Raw genomic sequence first — 21,689 nt, forward strand, 5'->3', positions numbered from 1 at the left:
CAAAGTCAGATTCTTAACTGACTGAGCCACCCAGGCGCCCCTGTTTTAAGACTACCTTGGTCACACTAGCAAAGCATGGCTTTTCTGGGGTCTCTGCTTAGTGTCTGGTGCTGGCTGATTGGAACTAGAATGTTTCCCAGTCCTCTGTGAGCTCTGGAAATTATTCAATTTCTAGCTCTATGGTCGTCCTTTGCCAGACTTTCTATATTCTTCTGTATGTGTGAATATATTCAACAAGAGGCTTCGGGGGAGTCCTGTGCAGATTTTGGAAGCCTGCTTTCTGTGTAACATCCTCTCTGGTCCCCGCCCCCAGTGGTGAGCCCCAGCCACCTGCCCTCTCTCAGCTTCAGTTGCTATCTCTTTGCCTCAGCAAGATTGCTATGTTCTGCCTGACATCGTGCTTTTTGTACAGCATCTGGAAACTACCTACTGGCAGAAAGCCAGAGCAGTTGCAGGGGTCACTTTGTTTCTCTTCTTAGAGAACAAATTTGTTTCCTCTTATTCAACATCTGAAAACACTTGTTTCATATATTTTATCTAGTTTTCTAGTTGAGTACAGTGGATGGGTAAGTTTGATCCCAAGTACTCCACAGGTAACTTGGGGAGCAACATTTGTCCATCTAGTCATGTGGCAAAGACATACAAGGCACTGGGGTAACCACCCTCCTCGGGTTCCCACTGCACCCTCCTGTATTAGCACTCACATGCTAGATACCAGGCTCTTCAAGAGTATTTATTGAGATTCAGTGGATCATAAAACTTTGTTTATTTGAAGCAAATTGAGTAATAAATCATTTTAAGTTACAAAATTGGTTTAAAAATTATTCAGGAGGTAGAATTGGCAGGGCTTGGTAACTGATTGGATGTAAGATGACAGGGAGGAATCAAGAATTCAGCCAATGTTTGCTGGTTGTTGTGGGTGCTAGGTGTTGTTCTAGGCATTGGGGTAAAATGGCAAGCAGAGCAGGTAGGGTCTCTGCTCTCCTGGAGCTGACAAATGATGCCCTGGTTTCAGGGCTGTGTGACCGGTGGTGCCATCCACTGAGGCAGAAGCATCGGAGGGAGAAGCAGTTGTGTAGGGGTTGGGTGCAGTTTGGGATAATATATTTCCGTTCGAGTTTGGCATGATATCAGAGATGTGGGCAGTGCCATTCAGGAGGGCAGTCTCTGTGCCAAGAGACAGATGTTTCTTGTCAGCCACCTTTCATGGCATACTGCCATTGAGCACAAGGGTACTTCATAGAAAGTAGATACCTGGGTGGCCCAGTCAGTTGAGTGTCCTACTCTTAATTTCAGCTCATGTCATGATCTCACAGGTTCCTGGGATGGAGCCCTGCCTTGGGTTCTGTGCTAAGAATGCAGAGCCTACTTGGGATTTTCTCTCTCCCTCTCTGTCCCTTGCTCTTGAGCATGTGTGCACAAGAAAGGAAAGAAAGGAAAGCTTTCACCTTTGCTGTGCTACCACCATATCTCATTACTCTTTTTTTTTTTTTTTTTTAAACGTTTATTTATTTTTGAGACAGAGACAGAGTATGAACGGGGGGGAGCAGAGAGAGGGAGACACAGAATCCGAAACAGGCTCCAGGCTCTGAGCTGTCAGCACAGAGCCCGACGCGGGGCTGGAACTCATGGACCGTGAGATCATGACCTGAGACCAAGTCAGATGCTTAACCGACCAAGCCACACAGGCGCCCCTCATTACTCTTGTTTTAAAGATGGTCAGCACTGAAGGTTCAAGGCTAGAAAGTGGGATCCAGCCTAGGTCTCCATGACTTCAGGTTTTCTCTACCTCACCCTCCTTTGAGCTTCCTAAATGCTTCTCTTTCCTTGTGTTATCCATGAGACTTGTCTTCTGTCTCTTGGCTCATTAAAAATTGTAATTGTAGAAGTAACATTACATTACATGATGGAGGTTTGAGAAATAGATTCAGCAAAAAGATCTTCCCTAATCCTAGTATTTTAAAACAACTATTATTTGGGGGATTGATTGGTAGCAAGAAATTAACTTAATTAAGGAGGATTTAGTAGAAGGAACTGGGGATTCTGAATCCTGGATCTTGTAGTGTCATTGGAATCATGCAATCTCTCTTGCTTTGGTTTTTCTCTCTCTGTGCAGCCTAGAAATAGAAGTACCAGCATTCATGAGCACCTGAGTGGCTCATTCACTTAAGCTTCCTACTCTTGATTTCAGTTTAGGTCATGATCTTATGGTTCATGGGTTCAAGCCCCAAGGTTGGGCTTCATGCTCATAGCATGGAGCCTGCTCGGGATTTCTCTCTCTCCCCCTCTCTCTGCCACTCCCCCATTCGTGCGCGCGCTCTCTCTCTCTCTCTCTCTCTCTCTCTCTCTCTCAAAAATAAATAAAAAATAAACTTAAAAAGTAGAAGTATTAAGTTTTTGTTTTTCAAATCATTGTTGTTAACATATTAATAGTTTATTTAATTGTTAATTTGTATCTCTCCAATTGCTAATAAGAATGATACATTTTTGGGGTGCCTGGGTGGCTCAGTTGGTTAAGCACCTGACTCTTGATCTCAGGGTCAGGAGTTCAGGCCTTGTGTTGGGGTCCACACTGGGCATGGGGCCTACTTTAAAAATAAATAAATAAATAAATAAATAAATAAATAAATAAATAAATAAATAACATTTTCCATATAATTGATCGATTGATTTTTCTGTTTTGAATTGTCTATTTGTATTTTTGCCTGGTTTTCTTTTTGGGTATTTATAGCTTTCTTATCAGTTCTGCAAGTCCCTTGCAATATTAAATGTACAGAAAAATTGAAAGAGTGGTGTAGTGGACACTTACATTCTCTTAAGCAAGACTTATCAGTTGCTGGTATTTTGATGTGTATATGTACATCGAAATGGGCTCTTTGGTGAGCCATTGGAAAGTTAGTTGCATGACACTATTGAATTCTTCGGTATATGTATATGCTTTCAATTTAGTGATCTGTTAACCTTTTATCTTTCACGTATTTGTTGTAAATATTTTTTTGACCGCTTGCTTCTGGCTCTTTGTTCATGTTTCTTAGATGGTGACATGCCATGCCGTGCCAATATCCTGATAACGGAGTTGTTTGATACGGAACTGATTGGAGAGGGAGCGCTGCCTTCCTATGAACATGCACACAGGCATCTCGTGCAGGTAGGGAATCAAGGACCTCCCTCGCACATATTGCTGTGATCTCAGCCAGCTCACACAGGTCTCATTGATACAATGTGCTCTGCACAGCCTGAGCCCTCAGTACTTCTCTGTACACCTTAGGGTGCCCTTCATTCCTGCAAGACTCTGGTTCTTCTCAATTAGGACTTCTGGATCTCTTATCAGGTCTTCGTAGGCTAGAGTCAAAAGGCAAGAAACTGTGTTTCACTTCAATTCAATTCAGCAAACATTCTTTGAATGTCACCTGTGTATAAGGTGTTCTAGCATCCAGGGAGAAATATCAGACATCCTTCTTGTTTCTAAGATCCACCGTCAGTGACAGTAAAGACTGGATGGGCCAAATGGAGAGGCAGACAGAAGCACCACTAACATTTGTTTTAGGACTGGATGGGGTCTGGGATCAGGAGATGAGGTCATGTATAGAGATGGTGGAATTTGGAAAGGAACTGAGAAGAGAGAGAGGTATCCCAGGTAGAGGACCTATTTGGTAGGTCAGTGAGAACACCACACTGAGTGGGCTTGTGAGCTAATGGTGGAGAGTGGGGGAGAGGGTGGAAGGCCTTGAATGCGAAACCATTCCAGGTAGAAGAATTTGGGTAGTGATAATCGTTGACAGTTTTGGGGGAAGGGAGAAGAGTGTTGAAAGTGTTATCTCAGGGATGTTGGTCTTTTTTTTATGGACATAAGCTTCCCCAGAGGCAAAAGCCAGGTGGGGAGGTATGAGTGTCTGCTTCTTTTGCTGCCACCTGTCCTGTGGGAACCATCCAGGTGAGCCTGCAACTGTCCCAGTCTGGGGCCCTCTTTGGGGATTCTTGGTGTTCGCACAATGAAGAATGTGGCTCCTTCCAGGGCAATTGGGGCCATAGTCCACTTTACTCACAGGTCAGCATGTGATGGTGATTGTTCCACAGATCCCTACGCTGTGTGAGATGTCTCATTGTCTCCAAAATGTGAAATCTTTTTCTAGTAATGTTAGTAGTAATTATTGCTGTTTCTTCACATTAAAACCATCAGCTAAAGCAAAACAAAACAAAACAAAAACTATCAACTAGATGAATCCCTGAAACAGAGAATGAGGATGTTTGAATTATGTTAGTGTTGCCCAATTGGTCTTTTCTCTAATTCATTTAATAATTATGAGTTGTGCAGGCAGCCATCTGCAGTTTCCTTTCTCAGCTGACCTGTGCAGCTAGGTGTCCGTTGTCTGGGGGTATTTTTTTTTTAATGTTTGTTTATTTTTAATGTTTATTTTGAGAGAGAGTGAGCAAGTAGGGGGAGGGACAGAGAGAGAGGAGAGAAAGAATCCCAAACAGGCTCCATGCTATCAGCACAGAGCCCAATGTGTGGCTCGATCCCGCAAACTGTGAGATCATGACCTGAGCCGAAACCAAGAATCAGATGCTTAACTGACTGAGCCACCCGGGTGCCCCTCCACTGTCTGTTCTAATCGCTGTCCCCATCTGTCCACCCTGTTTCTGAGCTTGAAAGAGTTATGGCTTTACACAAAGGCTTCCATTGCCCTGTCCCTCTTCCTGCCTTGTTGAGGGTCATGGAACTAGGATGCTGGCATGTCTGACAGATAGTCCATCTGGTGTCCATGTGGTGATGAATGACCCAGTGATTAATCTGAGAAGGTAAATTTATCAAGTGCCTTCATTTTTCTGGGCTCCTTTTTTGAGTACCAGGAATATGAAGGTGCACTCCCAGACAGGCAGGTAGGTGAGCAGGTTATCCCAGTACAGTTAGAGTTATGCTCAGATGGTCAGTGGGGTGAGATCCTGTCCGCTCTGGTAGGGTATGATGGGGAGCATGAAGGGAGATAAAGCTTGAGCTGAGTCTGTCTTCAAGAGTCATCAAGTATTGGCCTGGCAGACGAGGGTATTCTCAGTAGAAGAGGTCAGCATGCACAAAGATGTGAAGACGAGCTGGTACAGGGCGAGTTGTTGGCATTATGGGTAGTGTGGGAGGCAGGGCTACATTCAGATGGGCCCCTGTGCTCCAGAAGGCAGTGTGGTACCACAGGAGGGGATTGACATTGGATTCATGCAGGCAGGCATTTGGAGAGCAGTTGAGGTATAAGATCAGAGGTAGGAAGACTGATTGGAAGGTGGTTGGGGTCATCCAGGCCCTGAGGCTGAGACGGGCCTCAGCTGAGACCAGGGAAATGGGCCTGGAGAGGTAGACTTGGGGAGGAGGAAGGTGGTCAAGGACTTGGTAATTACTTAGATGTGGAGACATTGAGGATGATGCCAGGGTTTGGGGCTAGGTGATTAGATTGGATGTTGGTGTTCCCTACTGAATGGGAGGAGGACCAGACCTGGGAAGGAGGGGGAGAGGTGAAGGTGATTTGTTTGGTTTAGACAGAGTTTGAGCTATCTGAGGGTCAGCCAAATGGAGTGGACCAGAAGGCTTTTGGACACGTGGTATTTGGTAAACGAAATACCAAATTTCCCTGGCTGAGCTCCCTCAGGGGAGAGTATGTGGAGGGAGAGAAAGGTGGGCCCAGAACAGGTCTGGAGTTCTCTCTGAAGGATGAACAGGGGAAGTTCAGCCTTCTGAAGGAGACAGAGGGGGAGAACAGTACTTCTCATCAGGGGTCATGCTTGGAGACATTTCCATTGTTACAACTGAGATGGGGATGCTATTGGCATCCTTGTGGATAGAGGCCAAGGTGTTGATAAACATGGTATGATGCACAAAACAGCCCCATACCAAAGGATCATCTGGCCCAAGAGGTCACTAGTACTAAGGTAGAGAAACCCTATGCCTGTCATTTCCCTCCAGTAGTAGCTGTGTCTTCCTCATGGCTGGGCCCCTGGTGCCTGGTGCGTAGAGGCTGTCAGGTGAAAGAATGGGGTAGGAGGGAAACTGGATGAGGTGTTTCAGCCAAAACCAAACAAGGGGAGCAATTGGCAGTGCCCAGTGAGGCCAGGAGATTAGGTCATCTGAGGGTGGACACTTGTCCATTGGGCTGTGCAATAAGGTTCTGGCGTCTGGGTGAGAGCTGTACCTAAGAGAAACTCTGAGCCCAGTGCCAGAATTACTGCTTCGCAGGAAGTCTTGGACTTTTTCTTCAAAATTGATGTGGGAGTTAATCAGCATGATAACAATTAAGGGTTATTTTTGAAGTATTTAAAAGTGTCATGTAGCCAGGAATTTATCTGACATAAATCATTTTAGATATAGCATGTATTCTTTTTGAAATGTGGTTCCTTTTTTCTCCTTTCCCAAGGACATTAGGCCAAAAATAGTTCACTGTTCTGATAGTGGTAAGGCGTTAGATGCTGCTCAACTGACCTGATATTAAGGAACAAACCCTCTCCCTTTCCCTCTCCCCCTCCCCCCTCCCCCCTCCCTCCCTCTCTCCCTCTCCCCCCCCCCCCCCACTCCTTCTCTCCTCTTCTCTCTTTTTTTTTCTTGAGAGAGACAGAGAGTGCAAGCAGGGGAGAGGGGCGCGCTCGGGGGAGAGGCAGAGAGAGAGAGTGAGAGAGAGAATCCTAGGCAGGCTCCATGCTCAGTGTGGAGCCCCACACAGGGCTCAATTCCAAGATCCTGCGATTATGACCTGAGCTGAAATCAAGAGTCTAATGCTCAACTGACTGAGCCTGAGCCACTTAGGCATGCCTGGAGCAAACCTCTTTTGATCCATGAGGATTACTGTGGGTTTATTTTCTGATAATATACTGGTTTGTTTTTTCTTCTTTTGTTTTTTTAACAAACTTAGGAAAACTGTGAGGCAGTGCCTCACAGAGCAACTGTCTATGCTCAGCTGGTGGAGTCCAGGAGGATGTGGTCGTGGAATAAGCTCTTTCCTATCCCTGTGCATACCAGCTGTGGAGAGCAGGTCATCGTCCCCCCCTTCGAACTGGAGAGGTGCCCTGGTGCACCCTCTGTCTATGACATTCAGTTGAACCAAGTGTCATCCGCTGACTTCACTGTCCTCAGTGATGTGCTGCCTATGTTCAGGTACCAAGAAACCACCCCAGCTGACGGCGCTTTAAGATATTTGGTGGAATTGGGGTCTTTAGAAGTTCTTCATGAGTGAGAAGGAAACCTAGCTGAGGTCACCTGCTTCTGAAGGCAGGAGTCCATTGCAGACAAGTCCCATTGCTAGTGATGTCACCATAAAAGCTTAAAAATAGAGTGTGTGGGCTTAAAATATGCTTAAGTTCTTGCATATTCTTCCACAGTGTGGACTTCAGCAAGCAAGTCAGTAGCTCAGCAGCCTGCCACAGCCGGCAGTTTGAACCTGTGGCATCTGGTCGAGCTCAGGTGGTTCTCTCTTGGTGGGACATTGAAATGGACCCTGAGGGGAAGATTAAGTGCAGCATGGCCCCCTTCTGGGCACACTCAGACCCAGAGGAGCTACAGGTAAGAGATAATACCTGAGCACATTTTCATGTAAATCAGGAAACTTACCCACTTCTGGTTGTGGGAAAGTAACGTGTTGAACCTTAGATTCACAAGAATTTAGAGACCGGAGGGGCTATGTCAGAATCAATGTCAGAGAAGAGTTAAACAAACAAACAAAAATCCCCAAAAGGCAAGGCTACCTATCATAATAAGATATAAAATAGATCTCTCAGCCGAATTCAGGCAGCAGCCACAGAGGGGGCCTTGGGGAAACTTTGATGTGCTGGCTCTCCCAAGTCCTAGCACAGCTACTCTCAGAGCCCACACCCCTTGCCCTCGAGTAATCCCAGGGAGTCTCACATCAAGTTGGAATGGAGGACTACAGTCTGTCTGCAGACTTATTTTCTGCGTGGCCTCAAAATCTAGCTTTTCTAAAAAAAAAAAACGGGTACCTTTTCTAGCTCAATTGAAAGTGGGTGAGGACGTGAACTACAGAAAAGGAAATGCACAGTACTGTTTAACATGTGAAAAGCTGTTCAGCCTCACTCATAAGAGCAGTGCACATGTAAACTGCAGTGAGACATGATTTTCCACCTGTTAGTGATGAAGTTCAGGAAATTTGGTAACGCACTGTCGGGAGAGCTGTGGGGACAACCGGCCAGTGAGCATCAGAGCTTCCATGGAGCACAAGGAGGCCTAATCTGTCATCAGAGGAAGGATGCCACTTCCAGACATTTAGGTTCTGGACAGATTGGTGTCTGTGTATAATGACGTGTGCTGGGATACTCACTGCAGCCCTGATGTAATAGAAAAGACTGGAACAACCTAGAAGCCACCAGTAGGGGACTGCATCCTTACTGATGCTAAGAGAGGCAGCTCTCTTATCACTGATGGAGAATAATCTCTAGGATGATCATTAAGTGAAACAAAAATAGAGGTGCTGAACAGTGTGTGCTATGCCAACGTTGGTATCAATAAAAATAAGATGTATGTGTTTATGAGTGTATATGTGTGGTGGGTGTATATAAGAATATATTTGGAAGAATCTACATAAATTGGTAAAAATGGTTGCTTCTGGGAAGGGGGCTAGATGTTAGGGGTGAAAAGCAAACTTACTTTTTACTCCATGACCTTTTTATATCTTTTGAATTTTCTCTCAAGTGCACGTGTTGTCCACCCCTTATATGCACACCTAAAGAGAAAAAAAGTGGGAAAGGTGCCTGTTCAGGGCCAAGGAATCAAGCCTTCCTTTTCTGCCTGGGAGGCCCTGGGGCACCATCCTCTCTCTGTGTTTTGTTGTCCTGTTAACCATTTGCTGGGCACTGGGTTTATCTTGATTGCTCATCTGCTAGTTCTAGTGTGACTTCTAAGGATGACCTTAGCCGCTCCCCTGCTCTCTGAGTTACTGCTTAGGCCAAAGGGTCATGCCTGCTACAGGATTGCACTTGGTCCCCTTCCCCCTCCCGGGCCTTTGAGGTCCCTCTTCTCCTTTCTGCCCTCCACTTGTCTGGCATTAGGTGTGTGTGACTCCAAGCAGTGTGTATGAACTTCCTCGGCATATCCTGATCCTCTGCAGGCTCAGGGTGTATTTGGGGGTGGGAGGAGGGCGTGGGTCAGAACTCTCCTACAGAATTGAGGTTGACGTTGGGCTGTTTTCTTTCCCTTTCGGAGTGTGAGGATACAAATTAGCATAAGAATGTGAAATGCTAATGATCTCATTTGCATATCTTCAAAGTGCTACTATGTATATTTTCTCCTTGAATTCCCATGGAAGACTTGCTGCGTAACCACATACTGCCCAAACTGAGACTGAGACCCAACCCAGTGAGTGATTGGAGCAGGGCCTTCTATCTAGGCGGCAGTAGTGGATGCTTGTCCCCAGGTCTCCTGACATTGTGTCCTTCCTTTACCAGTGTTTTGTACAGTTTGTGCCCTTTGTTTACCAGTGGTGGCCTGTGGACTGTTAGAAATGTGAAGAGCTGCTTGCTAATGGATTTCTCTCTTGACTTCACTAAACTGCTCTTGGTTTGAAATATATTCAGTTTGTCTCACCTTGGTCAGTGGGTTCTGTCAGCAGACCTTTAGCTTAAGAACCTGGGAGGCTGGCGTGTTGAGAAGGACTTGAGGATGATCAGGGAGCATTATGGGAGCCCGGGAGGGGTTGGGGACGGCTTCTTTTGTCTTTGGGTCAATTTGCATAGTAAGGAATGAACTACAGGTTTTGGAGAATCTGTTTTTCCTCCTTGTGTTTCCTTATTCTACAGTGTGTCTAGTTACATTGTCATTTTCTAGCTTTTATGTTCAAATAGACATCTTAGATACCTGGGGCTGTCATTCACCTGCGTTTTAGTTAGATCCAAATCTGGGTAGGGCGGAATGCTTCCTGAGAAGTAAGGCTGGTGTCAGCCTCATTTGCGTCTGCGCCCAGCAGTGATGGAGTCTCCCAGGGGCCAAGTTTTTCTTAGTTCCTGGTGATGACAGAGAATGAGTACACACGTTTGTGTCATCAGAATTGAGCCAGGCATCCACTTTTTAGGACAGTTCTTTCTTTTTAAAAAAGAAGCTTAAAGGTTAAGAGAGTAACTGGACATTTGGTCCAGTTTTTGCTAGTATAAATCTGTAATATGGGTGTTCCTGAGAATATAGCTTTTTTTTCCTTTTTTGTTTGCATTTTCTTAGCATAGAATCCTGTATGTGGAGTTTGTAGTGTCAAAAAGGATCAACACAGCGTATTAAGTTGATTCCGGATCATTGTATACCATGTTTCACAATTTAGAGTATTCAGGTCTTTAAAAAATATTTAATTCAAAAGAATAAACAGAACAAAACCTTTCTGTACTATTTCCCCAACTTTTTATTTTGAAAAATTCTAAATCCATAGAATAAATGAAAATAAACATTGAGATGCCCTTTACTTAAATGTAACAGTTATTTGCATTTGCCATGTTTGCTTTCTCTCCCCCTTCCCTCTCTGTCTTCCTTTGTGTGTGTGCACACACGTGAGGTGGAGGCATGCACATGTGCACACACATACACACACATGACAGGGAGGCTGGAGTCCCCTCTCTTAAACCCTTCTGGAAGACTGCTTCCCTGGGCGGTATACTTGAAGCCAGCAAGCCTTCAGGACATGAACCTCTCTGACTTGAGAATCTTCTTATTTATCTCTGTGGCAAGAGTAGTCATCTGTAGTCCGCAGCATGGTCTCCCTGCAAGCTGATTTTTGGCTTAGATTTTGGCTCCTGGATTAGAGACGTTGCTCTTTTTTGCAACTTGGGGACAGCTGATATCTCTGTTCCCTGTTTCAGTGGCGGGACCACTGGATGCAGTGTGTGTACTTCCTGCCACAAGAAGAGCCTGTTGTTCAAGGCTCAAGCATCTACCTGGTAGCGCACCATGATGACTATTGTGTATGGTACAGCCTCCAGAGGACCAGGTATGCCCCAAGTCTTGTGGTGGGGGGAAGCACTGGGCCTGTGATACTGTGTACTTAACGTAAGTTCGCCTTATAAACAGTGTAGTGGCACAAGTGGGCATGCTTGTGTCTGAACAGAATAAAACAAGAGCAAGAGTTTGTGAGTATATGTGTTAGTGCCCATTGGCATGTTCTTAGAAGAGACTGCCCTGGTTGCAGGGCCCCTGTTTGGGGGAGACATGAATGAGAAGTCTCGGATTGGGGGACCCTCCAACCTCTAATGCCTACTTGAAAGCCAGTTGCTGGACTCATGCCCTCTAGAGGATGTGGGTGTGCCCACCATGGCTTGTTTCAGTTTTAGTGGGGCAGATCCCTGTGCCCATCTCTGTGCCATGCCTTCATGCTTGCCGGTGTCTAGCAGGTTATGCTCATCATGTGTGTCTATTTCCTGGCCTAGCCCTGAAAAGGACAGGAGAGTCTATCCAGCACGCCCCGTGTGTGACTGCCAAGCTCACCTGCTCTGGAACCGGCCTCGGTTTGGAGAGATCAACGATCAGGACAGAACTGATCAATACATCCAGGCTCTGCGGACAGTAAGTGTCCAGCCCTTTGGGTGGTTATAGTCAAGAAGGAGTTTGTAGCATGGGCCTCAGGTCATTGCTTGCTTATAATTTGCAGGTTTTGATTTCTGTACTACCTGGCTTTTGGGTGGGCACTCAGATAGTAGCCAGGAAGCATGTTACTAGACTTTCTGAGGGCTTGTTCTCTGCTGTCCTGTGAGAACCTCTGCCTGGGAGCCTTACCTCAGCCGCTGCCATTGTCCCTCTAGATACTTTGCCTTTGTGGTCACTAGTAGTTCCTATGGATAATCCCAGTGGATTCAGCCACCCCATTCTTCCTTTCATCTGCTGCATTCTTTCTAAAATTTTCTAAAATATGAGTCTGATTATGTAACTCTCCTGCCTGAAACCTTTGCTCCCTGCTGCGTGTAGCAGGAGTCTCTCAGCTCAGGACTATACAAAGGGTTTGGAGAAGTGTCTTTTGGACCTCTTGGAGTTGTATGCAGAAATATGTGTGCACATATGTACATGCATGCATTTTGGCACGAGGGAAGATCCCAGCCATCTAAAGTTTCTCTCAAAGGGATCTATGACCTATAAAGTAATCCCTGCCTTTGGCAAGTCACTCAAAAGCCCAAGCTGTCTGTTCTGTGACCAGAGAGGGAAGAGGCTTATGGTAAACTGAGAGATGGCCTCTAGCAAATGGGGCAGGTCTTCAGGTGGGCCTTGTAGGACAGCTTGGGGATAGTCTCTCCTGACAGTGAGGTCTGGGTAGGGAGAGGTGGGTGAGGTGGTTGCATTGGAGGGTGGGGGCTGCTTACTGCCTACAAGGCAAGCACAAGTCTGGGGCTACAAGAAGATCCAGCTGGGTGTTGAGGGGTAGATTCAATGATCACAGAGTGAGTTAATGGGGCTAGGAGAAAGGAAGTGTTTCTGTCAGTTTTCCAACAAGAATTTCTTGACCTGCTATAAGAAAAAGTATTGAGGTTGTTATTTTCCTGCAGGTACTGAAGCCAGACAGTGTCTGCCTGTGCGTCAGTGACGGCAGTCTGCTCTCCTTGTTGGCCCATCACCTTGGGGCAGAGCAGGTACCAGACCGCATTCTGCCAGCTTCCTGAGGGCAGCTCTTGAGTTTGAATATTACATGGTCTGGGTACACAGTTCTGTGACTAAAGGCCTTTGCAAGTGCAGCTGCCATGCATGTGGGGGCTTTGGGGTTTATTGTCTCCGTGTGCAGGCAGGAGTCAGGCTATAGCTATTCTCATATAGCTGCAGCTCCAGTGTCTGAGTGCACCTTGCTAGCATCAGTGCAGAAAGTAGGTGCTGTCTCAGTGGGTAGTGAGCACAGGTAGACTTGGTTAGGTGGTACATTCCGCCTTGGAATTATCTTGTTGGGTTTTAACCTTTTTTTTTTTTTTTTTAATTTTTTTAAACTTTTATTTAGAGGGAAAGAGAGAGAAGGGGAGGGGCAGAGAGCAGGGCGGCGGGTCGGGGGACAGAGGATCCAAAGTGGGCTGTGCGCTGAACAGCAGAGAGCCTGATGTGGGGCTCGAATTCACAAACCACAAAATCGTGATCTGAGCCGAAGTTGGACACTCAACCAGCTGAGCCACCTAGGTGCCCCAGTTTTAATCTTTAATTTCTTCTTTTTTAATGTTACTTTGAGAGAGAGAGAGAGAACAAGAACGAGTGGGGGAAGGGCAGAGAGAGGGGGAGACAGAGAATCCCTAGCAGACTCCATGCTCAGCTCAGACCCCCGATGCAGGGCTCCAACTCACAACCATGAAATCATGACCTGGGCTGAAATCAGGAGTCAGATGCTTAACCAGCTGAGCCGCCCAGATGCCCGTTAATTTAATTTCTTTGTCAAATGAATCTCTAATAGCATCGTATTCTTTTTAGGTATTTACAGTAGAGAGCTCAGCAGCTTCTTATAGACTGATGAAAAAAGTAAGTGACTGTTGTTACTAAACTATCGGGCAGGGAGGCAGGTCAGGGGCCTGCCTTGCTGAGTCTGGGATTGATTGCTCTGATGCTGTCTCGGCAGTAAGGGAGCTGGTGAGAGTTCCCACCTTGAGAGCCGGTGTAGAAGTCTTCTGGGGCTGTCGCTGAATAGCAGCAAACATTTAGACTCTATTTTTTATGGCTTTTCTCCTCGCTTCACATAAAACTAGAAAAGCTACAATCTTTGCAGTGATATAACTGAATTTATGATTTGTTTTTGGGACCCAGTGCCCAGGGAGTCAACATTCACAAGCTGACCTGACTGATTGGTTCCATGATGGTATTTCTTCCCTTGGCCATCGATTGGTTTTGATTTCCTTTCTGAAGGAAACTACCAGAACTACAAGCCTATTGCTAAGTCCTGCTGATACGTCTGTAAGAGAAATTTCTTTTGCTGTTACAACATTTTGCTTGGTGCACAGGATGCCCCTGGAGGAGAGGATTTTTACAAAGCAGATAAAAGTGGTGCTTAGAACAATTTGGCCAGAAAACTGCAAGCATACAAAACAACTTTGAGGTGTTTTTTCTGGACAAAAACAATACTTTCATTTTTTTTCCTCATAAGATTTTCAAGGCTAATCACTTGGAAGATAAAATTAATATAATAGAGAAACGGCCTGAATTGTTAACATCTGCAGACTTGGAGGGTAAAAAGGTGAGTGGCAGGGGCTCTGCATTTGCATGGACAGCACAGCACCAAGATGGCCTGCGTCCCCCTTCTCTTCTCAGGCCATGCAGTGGGTCCCATACCTAACTCAGCCCCTGTGGGAATGTGGTGAGGCATTGCATAGATGTCTGGTCTGCAAATACATGAGCTACTCTGAACTCTGACCGATCTCTGCTCCTTCCGAGTGAGGACAGAATGGTTCTGTTAGGATGAATAGCCGCCTGTTGTGGCCTCTCTGCCTTATCCCTTTACAGTGCTCCAGCTCCCGTTCACTCCTGTTATTTTGGTTCACTTTTCACCGTTCTGCTTACTTCCTGCACCTCGGCAGTTGATCTTCTGTCCCCTACGGTTGGTCTTGTCACACAACCCACCCACCACCCGTTGCCTCTAAAACTACTCCCACCCCTTAGTAACCTGAGATGTAAACACAGTCTTCTGCTGCCTTTCCTCTCACTGGCCCCCTGGGCCCTCATGACTCAGGGGCCTCTCCCTTCTCAACACATTTCTTTTTAGGGCCTTAAGAAACTGCTTTTTCCAGGTTTTTCTCTTATTTTTCTAGCTGCTCTTCCTGAGCTTTTCATGGGTTTCTCTTCCTTCACTTGATCCTTCCATAGCAGTCTTTGATGGTTTCTCCATGTCTGTTCTCTCCTCTCCCTCTGTGTCTCCTCTCTAAGTGATCATGTCCTTTCCCATAAGGGAATCTTTGGCCTCCAAAGCTGGGTCTGCAAATCTCTCATGTCCAAGTGCCCACTGGATGCTTTCCTTGCATATCCTGCAGGCCCTTCAAGCTGGAATCCATCACCTTTCTTCACCAGCTTTTTAACAGCTTTACTGAGATGTAATTGACATACCATAAAATTAACCCATTTCAAGTGTACAGTGATTTTTTAATAAATTTTTAGAGATGTACAACTATCACACATTCTAGTTTTAGAGCATTTCCATCACCCAGCCCCTAGCCCCAGGCAAGCACTGATCTGGTTTCTTTGTATCAATTTGTCTTTTTTGGGCATTTCATATAAATGGAGTAGAACGATACATGGTTTTTAGTGTTGGGCTTCTTTCACTAGTCACACCTTTCAGGTTCATCCGTTTTGTAGAATGTGCCAGTATTTTATTCCGTTTTAATCCTGAATAATATGCCATGTCACATTTTGTTTATCCGTTTACCTGTTGGTGGATATTTGGATTGTTTCTTCTTCTTCTCTCTTCTCCTCTCTTTTCTTTGTCTCTTCTTCTCTCTTCTCTTTCTCTCTTCTTCTCTCTTCTCTGTCTTCTCCTTCTCTCTTCTCTTTCTGTCTTCTCCTTCTCTCTTCTCTTTCTCTCTTCTCTCTTCTCTTTCTCTCTTCTCTCTTCTTCTCTTCTCTTCTTCTTTTAATGTTTGTTTATTTTTCAGAGAAAGAGAGTGAGCAGGGGAGGGGCAGAGAGAGGGAGACAGAGGATCCAAAGCAGGCTCTGCCCTGACAGCACAGAGCTCCATGTAGAGCTCAGACTCACAAACCACAAAATCAGGACTTAAGCTGAATTTGGACGGTTAACCATTTTTGGCTGTTAGAATAATACTGCTGTGAGCGTTGATATATGTCTTTGTGAAGATATGTGTTTTCAGTTCCCTCAAATGCTTAGGCTTAGAATTGCTGGGTTGTGTAGTATTTTTGTTTAACTTTTTAAGGTACTTCTAAACTGTCTAGAGAAGCCATACCATTTCACATCCCCATTACACACGAAGGTTCCAGTTTCTCTGTATCTTTACCAACACTTGGTATTGTCTTTTTTATTACAGTCATTTTCACGGGTGTGAGTTTTAATTTGTATTTGCCTAGTAACCACTGGTGTTGAATACGTTTCCTGTGCCTATTGCTCCATGTCTAGCTAGCTGAAATCACTCTTCAGGTCTTTTGCCCATTTCTCCCTATGCCTTTTCTTTTAAGAAGAGTTTTTTTGAGATCTAACTCACATACCATACAGTTTACCCACTTAAAGTGTGAAATTCCATGATTTAGTATATTCATACAGTTGTACAATCATCATGAGTCAATTTTTAGAACATTTTTATCACCTAAAATGAAACCCATGCCCATTAGAAGTGACTTCCCATTTGCCCCCTGCCCTCCCAGCCTCTAGGGAACCACCAGTCTACTTTTTGTCTACGAATTTGCCAATTCTGGACATTTCATGTAAGTGGAATCATGGGATATGTGTGGTCTGTTTGAGACTGGCTTCTTTCAAGGTTCATCCATGTAGCATAAATCAGTACTACATTTCTTTTCACTACTAAATAACATCCCATTTCATGGATAGGCCACATTTTGTTTATCTGTTCATTAGTTGCTGGACGCTTGAGTTGTTTCTGTTTTTTGGTTGCTATAAATGATGCTGCCATGAACACTCAGTACAAGTTGCACTTTTTTTTCTCATAGATGAGGATTAAAAACTTACTCTAGTTCTGGGGAGCCCCGGTGACTTGAGTTGGTCAGCGTCTGACTTCAGCTCAGGTTACGATCTTACAGTTTGTGAGTTCGAGCCCCACATCGGGCTCTGTGCTGATAACTAGGAGCCTGGAACCTGCTTTGGATTCTCTGTCTCCTTCCATCTCTGCCCCTCCCCAGCTCACTCTCTGTCTCTCAAAAAGAAATAAATGTTAAAAAGAAAGTTACTCCATTTCTATAAGCCACTGATAATGGTGCGCTGGCTAGACTCTAGGTGACTAGTGTGTGAATAGAAGGGGTGAGAGCAGGCATTCTTGCCTTGTTCTGTTGTTGCAGGGCAGGGAATACTCAGGACCAGCTCTTTTCTGTCTTTGGTGTTTCCATCTACATCTTTGTTACCTCAGCCAGACACCTAGATGTCATCTCAGATTGGCCCCTCCCTTGAGGTCCTTCTGCTTGGGCCCAGCCCTGGGTGCCCTGTGTCCTCCACATCTGTTGTGTCTCCCAGTCCTTCCTTCTGTACACTCCCTGCTCCTTTCTTGGACCACTGCAGTACTCACCCAAGTCCCTGTGGGTGGTCTCTCCATATGTTTCATGGTCGTCGGAGGGCTCTTTCTAAAACACGTTCCTTCTCATTTTGAACCCCCAATTAAAGCTTTTAGAGATCCCCTCTTACCATCAGGAAGGAGTCCAGCCTCCTTGACCTTTCATAAGCTGCCTTTGGGCAACCTTACTCCTTTCCACCTCTCTGGCCTCACCCTTTACCATCCTACCCTGCATACTCATGTAAAAAGCTCTTGATGGGCCTTGCTCTCACACCCATGCTTTTTCCCCTGCATACCTCTGCTAGAATCCCCAGTCCTTTGCTTTTCCTATTCATACATTTGTTCATTTGTTCAGCAAATACATACTAACCATCTGCTCTGAGCCAGGCACTTTGCAAAGTGCTGGGGATACTGTGCTGCCAATGTCCCCACTTCTGTGGTGCTCAGAACCTCCTGAGGAAGACTGCTAGAGGAGCACTGATAACAGTTTGTTATGATAAGCTTTGAATGGGAATCTACCCACAGGATGCCATTCAGGAAGATGTTATCTACACTGGCCCTTCCCATGAAGGGCCCGACCCTGGGGTCCCTCCACATGTCCCTTCCTCACTTCTGTCAAACCACACTGTACAAGGATAACCCCAGCCCTGTCTGTTCCCTCTTCTACTCTGCACTCCGAGGACAGGGCTCATGTCTGCTCATCTTTGTGTCTTCAGGCAGGTGCAGACCTGGCATGCTTGTTGGTTGAGGGAATGGATGCCCTTTTATTTCCATGTTTCCCATGAACCTTGTGACCTGTCCTTCACCCTTTAGCAAAATTGTTCTGACATCTTGGCCCCCCTTCTTGCTCTGATTGCCAGATCTCTCTCCTCCTGGGTGAACCATTCTTCACTACCAGCCTGCTGCCCTGGCACAACCTGTACTTCTGGTATGTGCGGACTGCCGTGGACCAGCATCTAGGGCCTGGTGCTGTGGTGATGCCCCAGACTGCCTCGCTGCACGCTGTGGTCGTGGAGTTCAGGGTAGGCCCCTCAGAAGTTGTTGCAGAAAGGGCAGGGGCTGGGGGTCCTTATTTTCTTGCAGAGACCTTGGGTGCAGATAGAGCAATGTGAGTTTTAATGATATGGGCCTCTGCTTTTCTGTATCAGCACACTGCAGGGTTGAATGGAAGAGACTTGCCTTTGTACAAATGCGGTAATTTGGCATGTGAAATGGAAATGGCTGTGTGTTGTCATTTTACAATTATCCCTTATCAGAATAATTAAAAAAAACTGAATGAAGAGTTTCAGAAGACATGCTGTGCAGCTCACTCTGTTCTTATTAAAAGTTGACGCTCCAGTTGTTAAAAGCATTTTGAGATGGAAAGTCAGCTTCTTTATGTAACAAAAAATTGAAAAGCTTCATTTTAATTTCCTCATCAAAGCAGAACCAGTCACAAAGTCATTTTGGGAAAGACGTTTCTTCTTAAAAGGATTTTGAAATGCTTTCAACCTGAGAAGTAGAGTGAACCTCATTTGATATTTCTTTGATAAGAACGGCTTCACCCATTGGTAGCTTAGTGGCTCCATCACTGATTTTCTGGGCATTTCTTCTGTGTTGTCTATTTACCTGGCGAGATTTCCACAGGAGTTCTGGCTTTCATGGCCCAGGAGGGAATGTGGGAATGATGCTCATTCCCAGACATATATCCAGGAAAAGGGACACAAAATTGGCTAGCCTGAGTGCACTTCTGGTCCCTTCTCTCCCAATGTCCTCACATCCTGTTTATAGGCACAGAGCCTCAGGAACTGGTTTACAGATTTCTTCCCAAAGAAACCCCATCCCAGTGGCTCTCTTTGATTGTCCCCTGTAGGAGAGGACTTGATCATGTGACACTTTGCAGATTTCAGTGACCTTCCCAGATCCTTGGTATCTCTGAGGCCTTTCAATCATGGGGTCTCTTCCAAGTGTGTGGGAATAGCAAGGGGTGCCTTTTTGGGGCTGTCCCCTTCCCCCCAACCTGACCTCACTGACTCTTCTCGCTCTTGTCACCATGCTTTCATGTCTCTGGGTGGGTGTGGATGTCTGTGTGCTGTCCTACCAAACCTGTGACATCCATCCCCAACTGGGTGTCGACAAGGGCTCTGCCTTCCTCACAGGACCTGTGGCGGATCCGGAGTCCCTGTGGTGACTGCGAAGGCTTTGACGTACACATCATGGATGACATGATTAAGGTAGGTGGGGCACAGTTCCTGCCTGTAGTGTCCCACCCACCTACTCCATGTGCACAGTTTCCTACCCCTCCCATTTGGCTTTCCTTTACCCAGTCCAGGTGAACCTATTGATCCTGAGTCTGGCCCCATATGTTACCCCATCCATCACCCCTGCCACTTGGTCTGTGCCCTGTGCCCTCTCACTCCTTGGCTTTATACATTCTTCTTTCTACCAACTCCTGTGTGACCTTCAGGTAGCTGCTCAGAGATCACGTGTGGGTCAGCTTTCCTGCCCAACCCCATTCTCAGCCAGACCCTGGTGTGTCAAGGCACTGTGATTCCTTGTCTCCCTCTAGACTGGGAGCCTCATGTAGGAGAGATCTGGCAGCTGTAGTGCTCAGTAATGGTCACTGAATGGGCAAGTGTCCAAGTGCCAGATGTTTTTACCAGTGTTGACGTTTGGTCCTCAGAGTAGCTCATGAGACAGGCAGCGTCATCCCATTTTAAAAAGGGAAAAAATGAGGCTCAGGTGAAGTAACTCTCTGAGAAGACACTTGTGCATGGCAGCTGAGAGTAGAGAAGGCAGCTGGTTTGATCCCGGTGTGTGTGGTCTTTCTGTGAGGACCCACTGAGGCATCTGACTGTGGCAGTTACCCTAAGGGACCTGGGCCAAGGAGGTAAAGGACCACTGGTATAGACCTTGGAGACTGGACAAGAGCCCCTTATCTCCTAGGCCACTGGCTCTGGTTCTGTCTCTGTCTCTGCCCACTGCCACCTCCCCTTCCCTTCTCAGCGTGCCCTGGACTTCAGGGAGAGCAAGGAGGCCGAACCCCACCCGCTGTGGGAGTACCCATGCCGCTGTCTGTCTGAGCCCCAGCAGATCCTGACCTTTGATTTTCGGCAGCCAGTACCCCCACACCTGATCCATGCTGAGGGCTCCATTGAGCTGAGGAGGTAAGAACAGGTTCCAGGGTGCAGTAAGCTGGGGAAGGGAGTGGTAGGGCCTGCTTTCTGTCTAGTTACTGCCTGGGTGACTAAGCACTTACTTTGGCCATTTTCATGTGGGTGGCGTGGCCTCCTTTTTTGGGCCTTGCCCTTCCTGGTCCAAAGTGGCCCTGAGTGTATAGTGGGTCCCCACAGCCTCTGGGTGTGTACAGGTGGGGAGGGAGAGCCAGAGTGAGCTTTGCACATCCCCCCACACCTGCAGCTTCCTTTGAGCTAAGTGTCATGATGGATCACAGCTATAGAGAAAAGTGATTTTTGTTGCTATGGTTACTCAGTGGGCCATTTTCCTGAACCCTGCTGGGAATTAAAGCAGGTTAGGAATTGGTAAGGGCTACTCATCGTGAGGCACAGTTGGGCCATCCTGCTCCACCTCCCTTCCCAGGGAGGAGCTGCTGCTTCCCTGAGGAAAAACCCCTGTCCCCTGGTTCCTCTAAGTGCTTGGCCAGGTTGCAGGGAGCAGGTGGGGCTCTGGGTTGTGGTTCTTGCTCAGCATTTTACCAAGCGGCCTTTAGTCAGGTGGAATGTTAGCAGCCTCCTGATTGGGGAGGAAAGAAAGATCAGAGGTTTCTGGAAAGAGGTGAGGAACTGTGGCTGTGCCTGCCCATCTCTTGTGTGGCTGTTTGTCTTTGACCCAACATCCCCACCCCCAGGCCTGGGAGGAGCCATGGGGCCGTCCTCTGGATGGAATACCACCTCACGCCGGACAACACTGTCAACACTGGCCTCCTGAAGTCTGCAGAGGACAAGGTAGTGCTGTGCACGTGAGTCCCAGAACAGGCCCACCCTGTGAGCTGGTTGGTTACAAGTTAGCCCGATTGTAACTCTTCAGTGGCCCCAGGTCACCTGGTTCTGACCAGCTTCTCACTGCGAGTTGCTTGGCCTGGAGACTGGCCAGGAAGGGGCTTGGGTGCTAGTAGCCCTCACTATCTTCTCGCTGCTTCTACAGGGGGACTGTTGCTGGAACCCCCACTGCAAGCAGGCAGTGTACTTCTTCACCATGGCGGACCCCAGAGCGCCGCTGGGCGGCCCTCAGACTGTCAGTTACACTGTGGATTTCCACCCCCACACTGGAGACATCACCATGGATTTCTCACTCTCAGACACTCTGGACGATGGGCAGTGACCCTCACCTGTTGAGAAATAAAGTGGCCTGAGGGCTCTGGGCTCTGACTGGCGTGGCTTTCTAGGAGGGAAGGTGAAGGCACTTCTCTTTTCAGGGCCCATCTTGGCCTCCGGGCTCAAAGCCCTCTTCCCTTTTTGTGTTTTTGCTCTGCCAGTTCCTTATTTTGGGTGTGATGGGCGGCATAAACTGCTGACTGAATTTGGAGCCGAGGAGGGGCCAGGGAGCCCCCC

At 46.7% G+C, this 21,689-nt stretch overlaps 1 protein-coding gene across 13 annotated transcripts in view; it reads left to right on the plus strand.

Moving 5' to 3' along the window:
* The window catches only part of PRMT7 (protein arginine methyltransferase 7), a 47,353-nt gene extending 25,847 nt beyond the window's left edge, over window positions 1-21,506 (plus strand). For 7 of the 13 annotated variants that reach the window (XM_058706111.1, XM_058706118.1, XM_058706112.1 and 4 more), the window contains 14 exons: window positions 3,036-3,148; window positions 6,891-7,132; window positions 7,357-7,537; window positions 10,828-10,955; window positions 11,392-11,527; window positions 12,499-12,582; window positions 13,397-13,444; window positions 13,727-13,873; window positions 14,064-14,153; window positions 18,000-18,161; window positions 19,278-19,352; window positions 20,125-20,285; window positions 20,987-21,097; window positions 21,283-21,506. In XM_058706111.1, the coding sequence (XP_058562094.1) occupies window positions 3,036-3,148; window positions 6,891-7,132; window positions 7,357-7,537; window positions 10,828-10,955; window positions 11,392-11,527; window positions 12,499-12,582; window positions 13,397-13,444; window positions 13,727-13,873; window positions 14,064-14,153; window positions 18,000-18,161; window positions 19,278-19,352; window positions 20,125-20,285; window positions 20,987-21,097; window positions 21,283-21,490 (1,886 nt within the window). In that variant the 3' untranslated portion in view covers window positions 21,491-21,506. The remainder of the gene's footprint in view (window positions 1-3,035; window positions 3,149-6,890; window positions 7,133-7,356; window positions 7,538-10,827; window positions 10,956-11,391; window positions 11,528-12,498; window positions 12,583-13,396; window positions 13,445-13,726; window positions 13,874-14,063; window positions 14,154-17,999; window positions 18,162-19,277; window positions 19,353-20,124; window positions 20,286-20,986; window positions 21,098-21,282) is intronic. The other 6 variants (XM_058706119.1, XM_058706122.1, XM_058706115.1 and 3 more) reach the window with 5 other exon arrangements.
* Window positions 21,507-21,689: the final 183 nt, after the last annotated feature.

Source organism: Neofelis nebulosa, chromosome 17 (assembly GCF_028018385.1).
Source record: "Neofelis nebulosa isolate mNeoNeb1 chromosome 17, mNeoNeb1.pri, whole genome shotgun sequence".
Taxonomy (NCBI): Eukaryota; Metazoa; Chordata; class Mammalia; order Carnivora; family Felidae; genus Neofelis; species Neofelis nebulosa.